The following is a 6317-nucleotide window of genomic DNA, read 5'->3' as shown; positions in this document are numbered from 1 at the left end:
AAAACATGACATGTCATACAGTCAAACTTATTTTAGTGATAACAAAGTTGATAGATTTAGTCAATTGAGACACTTGCGAAATATAGCAAGAGGGCATATAATAATAAAGGATCAAGATTCTCGTTTAGCCACCAAAAAAATATTGTATAGCAATTTGTTAATGGAAAAAAAACGAAAGACCACTTGTGAATATAATTGAAGTTGACAGCGTGAATGGTTAGGATTAAAAAATTAAAAAAAATGAAGGTATTTAGTATTTACGGAGGCCCGGGGAAACGAAGAAAGAAAGTAAGAAACAAGAGGCTCGGAAGTCAGTCAAGTTGCCCATATGGTGAAGAAAAGGAAGCTGTGGGAAGCATGTAGTAATAATATTCAAAGTCAACCGTTGATACTGAGTCAACAGACCCTAGCCGCCTCGAGTACGACAACGATGACACCCAAATTCCAATCCACCAAGATAGTATTACTCTCTCTCTCTCTCTCTCGCAGTGAGAAAGAAGAAACAGGTTGGACTCTGGAAAACCCAAACCATGGCTCTTCAATTTCTCTTCCTCTGTTTCACCCTCTCCTTCCTCTCCCAAATTCATTTCTCAATTTCCCAGAAAACCATCAATTTTACTTCCTTCAATGCCTCAAACTCCCCATGGTTTCCAAACCAGAATCGCATCCTTCTCTCTCCGAATTCCAATTTCTCGGCTGGCTTCTTCCGCATTTCCTCAGATAATTACACCTTCTCCGTTTGGTTCACCAACATCCCGCGTGACCCCGTCGTATGGTCTGCGAAACTCGGTTCACCGGTCACCGGCTCCGCTTCCCTCGTTATCAACTCCAAAGGCGAGCTTCTTCTCAATAATACCCCCTTGGTAAACGCTTCGTCTACTTCCAATTCCACATCGCCCGTTCTTAGTCTCAGTGACCATGGCAGCTTGAGTTTTGGAGATTGGAATAGCTTCGCTAACCCAACGAACACCATTCTCCCGAACCAAAGTATCACAGGAATCGTGCTTCGTTCCGAAAATGGGCTCTTCAGCTTCGTCAATTCCACGAATCTGACTCTCCATTCCTCCTCTGCTAGTTACTATACCACCCCAAGCCCGTTGGTGAGTATGGACGCTCTCGGCAAGATGACTATGCAGAGTAACGCTTTTCTTACTAGCGATTACGGCGATAATCGTGCCCGGAAAATGGTTCTCGGCAATGATGGGAATCTCAAAATCTACAGTTTCTACCCCGAGCAAGAAAACCGATGGGTTGAGGTTTGGTTGGCGATTTGGGAACCGTGTAAAATCAAAGGCAAATGCGGTCCTTATGCTATATGCTTGCCTTCAACTGGTATAAATGATTCGACTTCATGTGTTTGCCCGCCTGGGTTCACGCAAAATCCAGGATGGCCGGATAAAGGTTGTGCAAGGAAAACCAAACTTACCAATAACATCAAATTTCTGAAGCTGGATTATGTGAACTACACTAACCCCAATATGCGCAGTATTTCTGCCAGAAATTTCACTCTTTGTGAATCTAAATGCAGTGCAGACTCACAATGTCTTGGGTTTGGCTACAAATATGATGGATCTGGTTTTTGTTCTTTAGTACTAGGTGAACTCCAATATGGTTATTGGTCTCCGGGTACTGAGGCCTCACTGTTTCTTAAGGTAGACAAATCCGAATCCGACGCCTCCAATTTCAGTGGGATGACAGAAGTTTTGCAGACATCGTGCCCTGTTCGAATCAGCCTCCCACTGCCCCCTAAAGATTCGAATTCCACGACTCGAAACATTGCCATAATCTGCACTCTTTTCGCTGCTGAGCTCATATCCGGCGTCGCTTTCTTCTGGTCTTTCCTCAAGAGGTACATCAAGTACAGAGACATGGCTACCACTCTCGGACTCGAGTTCCTTCCTGCTGGTGGCCCAAAACGATTCTCGTATGCCGAGCTCAAAACTGCCACCAAGGACTTCTCCAACCTGATCGGAAGAGGTGGGTTCGGCGATGTTTACAAAGGCGAGCTACCGGACCATCGTGTCGTCGCCGTCAAGTGCCTCAAGAATGTCTCAGGCGGCGACGCCGAGTTCTGGGCGGAGGTCACCATCATTGCCAGAATGCACCACCTCAACTTGGTCCGCTTGTGGGGCTTTTGTGCCGAGAAAGGTCAACGAATCTTGGTGTACGAGTACGTCCCAGGCGGGTCACTGGACAAATATCTATTTCGTCGTCCTCGGGCCGGGTCTAAGAACGGGGAACTATCTCCGGATCCGGATCCAAAGCATGACCCGAAGACGGAACAAAAACCCATCCTTGACTGGAATGTCCGGTATAGGATTGCGCTGGGCGTGGCAAGATCCATAGCATACTTACACGAGGAGTGTTTGGAATGGGTCTTGCATTGTGATATCAAGCCCGAGAACATCTTACTGGGCGACGATTTCTGTCCAAAGATCTCAGATTTCGGATTAGCTAAGCTGAGAAAGAAAGAGGATATGGTAACCATGTCTCGGAGGAGAGGGACGCCGGGTTACATGGCTCCGGAATGGATAACGACGGACCCAATCACCTCCAAGGCTGACGTGTACAGCTTTGGGATGGTGTTGCTGGAGCTGGTGAGTGGGGTCAGGAACTTTGAGATTCAAGGATCGTTGTTGAACAGTGATGAATGGTATTTTCCTGGGTGGGCTTTTGAGAAGATGTTCAAGGAGCTGAGGCCCGAAGACATTCTGGACCGTGAGATCAAGCAGTTATATGACAGCAGGGCCCATTTTGATATGATCAATAGGATGGTGAAGACTGCAATGTGGTGCCTTCAAGATAGGCCCGAGATGAGGCCCACCATGGGGAAAGTGGCTAAGATGTTGGAAGGCACGGTGGAGATTTCTGAGCCCAAGAAGCCCACTATCTTTTTCCTCGGAGATGAATAGCCCAGCCCATCTATTTGTGGCCGACAAGTTGTCGTTCCCTTTTCCTCTTGTCTTCTGTAGAATAAAATTCAGGCGTCATGCTACTCGCCTACACTGTTGTCAGATTCACGTCTTTTGTAAAATGTATTGGCGAGGAGATAGGTCCACAAATTAAATGTTTTTAATCTGATCAAATAGCCTGCTCAAAAAGTTGATGTATAGTTCGTCTATGACTTAGTAAGTTATCATTCTATGAATTGTTGCTCTTGCTCTGCATGTGTGTATTGGATTTGCTCGGGCAGCGACCGAGATGTTGTCATTACCACGTGAGATTCTTTTCTTGTCTCTCTTGCGTTTGTTTTTTTCGTCATGAGAAAGTATAAAGACATTGGCAGTTAAATTTATATTTTTTTAAATTTTTTAAAGAAAAATATTCAGATTTAAAAAAATTATAAAAAATACAAATCTACATCAATGCAAGATACTAAAGAATCTCTAGTTTTATGAAGAAACTAATGATTAAAAAGGAAAATAAATAAAATTAAGATGATGTTGTATTGCAAAAGGTACCGCGTGAGAAACTAGAGAGAAAAAGGAACTTCCGTTACAGTGGTGAATCATATCTCATCAAACGCTTAAAGATTCCAATGGATAAGAAGCTGCATATTGGATGGATAATGGATGCGCAACAACCAAATATTAAAATATTGGATTGCTCGGGGAAACTGGGTGCTAGGTAATGCAAAATACATTTGCATCTGCTGAGGGGTTCTGGAGTGGTCATCAAGCAGATTATGGAGGAGAAAGCTGATGAAGCAAGGCATGGGGTTCTGCTGCAATAGATCAGCAACTGGTGGAATAGAAATCGGCAGTTATGAGGTGTACTACATGTATTGACAAAGCAGCAGATGCACTTGCATATCTGAGTGTGGATCTGAAGATGGGCACTCATGTATGGAAGGATATGATACGAAAAGTCAGTCTTATGTCCGGCTGATAAATAGCGAATGAGTTTGTAGAGCTTGTGAGTTACTTTTGCTTTTCATGTTTTTTACTTTAGGCAATAGGCCTTATTACCAACATATATATCTATATATATATTGGATAGCTTCAAGATGGTATAGTGGCAGGCTTCAGATTGAAGAGAAAGTTCTCCACATAACTACAATGCAATATTTTTTGGCAAAAGCAAATGCGCTTTGCTTTCTCTTCTTGACGAGAAGCAGCTCAAAAATGATGAAGAGATTGTGATACTCAAGCTGTGTCTTTCAAAAAGTTTCGAGTAAAGAGTCACCAAGTCAGTTTCAACTTTCAGAGAATTGATGACATAATTAGTTACATAGCAGTGCACGGCTCAATGATAATACAGCTCACTTAATTACACCATATGCGGACATGATTGTCCTCTGTCACTTTATTTAGATGTGGACAGATTAAGGAAAGTTCAGATGGAAATGTGTAGCATTCATGAGTGAAGCTCTAGCTATGAAATAGGATTTGGTATTACAATCTGCAAAGGGCTTGCTGCCCAGACTGGAAATGTTTGTAAATGACTGAAACTAAACTTGATCTTATTCTTCATATATAATTGCTTCATAACCTGAAAGGCCGCAAGGAAGAGTCCCCATCAAGGCCCTTTGAGAAATAATGAATCAAAAATTCTTTTACACTTGTGTCCTTATATAATGGTTTGTTTTCTTCCGACAGCAATTCCTTGATTGGACCATAAACCTTTGTGCTACCTTCAGCCTTGTCATCGTAATTTATAAAGAAGCTTGCTATGGAAATCCTTGGGCCTGTTTGGCTTGCCAACACCCTATGAAATACACTGATGAATTTGTCGTTCGTAATAAGCTGCACCATTAACAATGATACTGATTAATGCACTCCTTGCAAATTCTGTCTTCCTTACTTATTTTGGATGTCAGAAGACATTGATATTTGGTGCAATAGCAGAAAAATACATGAACTTCTAAGCTTAGATGTGAGAAACGCCAGAACATAGAGAGCACACATCCTAGCATGCACAAGCATGTTTCTTTAATTTTCTGCAGAATTATGTAGATTCTGGTTAAAACATTGTAACACTAATTACCTGTAGAAGATCTCCAATGTTAATAACAAGAGCTCCATGCACGGGAGGAACATGGACCCATTGATTATTGTGAAGGACTTGAAGACCACCTAGCTGGTCTTGCAGAAGTATTGTCATGAAGTCAGCATCAGTATGCTTGGTAGTGCCCATAGTCAATTCAGGCTCTGGGCATGGTGGATAATAGTGACCAAGAAGAAAAGTTCCTTCAACGCAACCCAATTCATTGAGGTAAGAAGGATTAAGTCCAAGAGCCTCTGATAATAACTCAAAGATTGTATGACCCAATTCCCTTATTTTCTTTGAATATTCAACCGCAATGTCCCTGGAAGCACATGATAGTTTCATCAAGGATAAACTTTACAGGGTCCAAAAACAAGGGGCCGACCTCAATGTATTGTAAGTATGTAACAAATATGAATATTAAGAACACTGTAATGGCTTCTGAACAATAGTTTTTAAGTATAAGTACAATAGACTTTCAACAATAAACTGACTGTTCAAACATTCACTTGATTAACTGTGTTAATTAAACATAATTCGAACAAAGTTACTGATTTCGGACCAAACAAAATAAAATATAAACAGTTATTTATCCTATAATAGTCATATTCATACCAGAACCCATGAGAAACCCTTATAAAACTACTGCAAAAGCTAAAAATATGCAGGACTGATACCAAAATTTGTATCGCCACATTACCTGCAAATTTCTGGTATATCTTCTGGTTTTGCTGGACAGGGAGCCACCAGGAATCCAAGTGTATCCCTCCAGTCAGCAGGATTATTTGTGAACAGGTTAACATTGGAATAGTAGTTGACTTTTTTCTTCTTGTCTCGTGAGTAAAAATGCTTCCTTACCTCGGAATCTTGTTCATGAAACCTACGAACTCCATTGATAATCTCATCCAAAACATTATTTGGAATCCCATGATTGATTACCTGGAAAAAACCCCACTTCTGGCATGCACTTCCAATTTTCCCAACTGCTTCATTGCGTAGTGCTGAATTGCTGTGTATGCCTGCAAGGTCTACGATGGGAATAGTGAAGCTTGAGTCGTTTTCGGATCTCTCTCTGAGATTCAACTCGCCAGAATGAAACATACGTGGGACTTTCGTGACTCCGGATTCTAAAAGACCTTTCACTCCAGTTTTTGATTCGTCAAATGCTTTAACTTCAGCTTTCCTGTCATAATTGCAATCAGAAGCTGCGTCTAACTCACTTGATCTTGTGATCACCATGCTTGGTGCTTGCAAGAAAAAGTTATGGAGAAACCAGTTGTGACTGATTTCTTTGTTCCAAATCAGCCGATGGGATATAAAAGATTTTAATA

The 6317-nt window shown here is 41.7% G+C and overlaps 2 protein-coding genes across 2 annotated transcripts; one reads left to right on the top strand and one right to left on the bottom strand.

Annotated features, from left to right (window-relative positions):
• Positions 1–423: 423 nt before the first annotated feature.
• LOC129311109 (G-type lectin S-receptor-like serine/threonine-protein kinase At1g34300) lies at positions 424–3236 on the top strand. Its single transcript, XM_054953127.1, has one exon. It carries the CDS (start codon positions 531–533, stop codon positions 2910–2912), a length of 2382 nt encoding a protein of 793 aa, XP_054809102.1. The 5' UTR covers positions 424–530; the 3' UTR covers positions 2913–3236.
• A 921-nt stretch (positions 3237–4157) lies between these two features.
• On the bottom strand, positions 4158–6292 carry LOC129311110 (1-aminocyclopropane-1-carboxylate oxidase homolog 1-like). Its single transcript, XM_054953128.1, has 3 exons — positions 5687–6292; positions 4987–5308; positions 4158–4745 (listed from the first exon to the last, which is right to left on the bottom strand). Exons 1-3 carry the CDS (start codon positions 6223–6225, stop codon positions 4485–4487), a joined length of 1122 nt encoding a protein of 373 aa, XP_054809103.1. The 5' UTR covers positions 6226–6292; the 3' UTR covers positions 4158–4484.
• Between the last annotated feature and the right edge of the window lie 25 nt (positions 6293–6317).

This window comes from Prosopis cineraria, unplaced genomic scaffold, assembly GCF_029017545.1.
Source record: "Prosopis cineraria cultivar Desert tree isolate PC_DT_omini unplaced genomic scaffold, ASM2901754v1 PC5, whole genome shotgun sequence".
Classification (NCBI taxonomy): domain Eukaryota; kingdom Viridiplantae; phylum Streptophyta; class Magnoliopsida; order Fabales; family Fabaceae; genus Prosopis; species Prosopis cineraria.
This window is presented reverse-complemented; position numbering and strand designations above follow the sequence as displayed.

What these genes read in the sequence shown, in the direction of transcription:
- LOC129311109 (XM_054953127.1), top strand. Translation starts at nt 531, where the DNA reads ATGGCTCTTCAATTTCTCTTCCTCTGTTTCACCCTCTCCTTCCTCTCC.
- LOC129311110 (XM_054953128.1), bottom strand. Translation starts at nt 6,225, where the DNA reads ATGGTGATCACAAGATCAAGTGAGTTAGACGCAGCTTCTGATTGCAAT. An exon ending in GATATACCAGAAATTTGCAG is followed by an intron (nt 5,309 to 5,686) that starts GTAATGTGGCGA and finishes ATGTGCTTCCAG; the next exon opens with GGACATTGCGGTTGAATATT. An exon ending in ACATTGGAGATCTTCTACAG is followed by an intron (nt 4,746 to 4,986) that starts GTAATTAGTGTT and finishes TTAATGGTGCAG; the next exon opens with CTTATTACGAACGACAAATT.